This window comes from Perkinsus marinus (assembly GCF_000006405.1).
Source record: "Perkinsus marinus ATCC 50983 genomic scaffold scf_1104296963056, whole genome shotgun sequence".
Lineage (NCBI taxonomy): Eukaryota > Perkinsozoa > Perkinsida > Perkinsidae > Perkinsus > Perkinsus marinus.
Window position 1 is genome coordinate 1 of NW_003205188.1, and position 1,000 is coordinate 1,000.

Consider the following 1,000-nt stretch of genomic DNA (forward strand, 5'->3'; position numbering starts at 1 on the left):
AAACTACTGAAACGACACACGATGAAACACACGCCTATGTTGGGTCAGTCACTGAGCACTGATCATCAGTGTCGCTCGGCCTTCGTCTTCTTGGCGGCACTAGCCTGAGGGTGGCTTTCAGACCCTCTCATGATATTCTGATCCTTCGGTCCCCAAGTTTGATGCCAAGATGAGTTGTCGCTAGATGACCAGGATGTCATTGAACCACCCTTGGGGCCCATGCCACCCTTGCTCATTGCTTTGCCAACGCCTTTTCCAGAGCCTTTACCGTATCCTTTACCCTTATAACTCCAGGGAGGAGTTGCAGCACCTCGATACGCTTTCCTCCCTGCGGCCTCAGATAAGCATCTATCAAAGAAGCTTCTGAACTGACCCTCGGTAAAGCAGCTCCACAGAGGAATACCCGACATAACTCGCTTCGAGATAGACCTTCGATACTTAGCGTCGGCCTCAAGAGCATCGCGACAAGATGACTCATCAGCCAAATAGCCAATCTCTAGTTGATACCTCGAAAATACGGTGCTATTCTGAGCGCACTCAGGATCTACGACCATAAGTGCAGTTGAATATCTGGCGAACTGCATCATCCACTTGCCCATGCTGAACCTGGGGGTAGGATTCTCTTTGTCCTTGCCCTCTTTCACCTCCTCTAAAACCACTACTACTGACCCAGTTACCGTGGGCCGGATGCGTTGCTTCGTTGCCGTCCCTGCATGGGACTCGCATGGGACTGCAAGTTCTTGAATTCAACGTAAGCTGCAGGCGACTGAATCATATTGTTCAAGACTCTCACATCGGGGAGGAGGTCAGGACTAATGTAGCCGAGTGTCGCATTGGCCGTTCTTACCGAATTCAATGCACCATAATCCGGTGAGGCCGTAGCAGCTTTCGTCTGCGCGTATCCTTGTTCTAGCACACGACGAGTCTCGTCAGACATAGCCAGCCCGAACAACTTGGCTGCTTGTGCTCGAGCAGGATCGAGCCGTGGGAAGTCTCTGCC

The 1,000-nt window shown here is 51.8% G+C and overlaps 1 protein-coding gene across 1 annotated transcript; it reads right to left on the bottom strand.

The window, feature by feature from the left end:
• Nucleotides 1-232: 232 nt before the first annotated feature.
• Pmar_PMAR028341 (hypothetical protein) lies at nt 233-507 on the bottom strand (the record flags this gene model as incomplete). The annotated part of the gene is made up of 2 exons (XM_002771308.1): nt 233-348; nt 374-507. Coding segments are annotated over 2 exons (250 nt in total), but the record flags the coding sequence as incomplete, so codon positions are not given.
• Nucleotides 508-1,000: the final 493 nt, after the last annotated feature.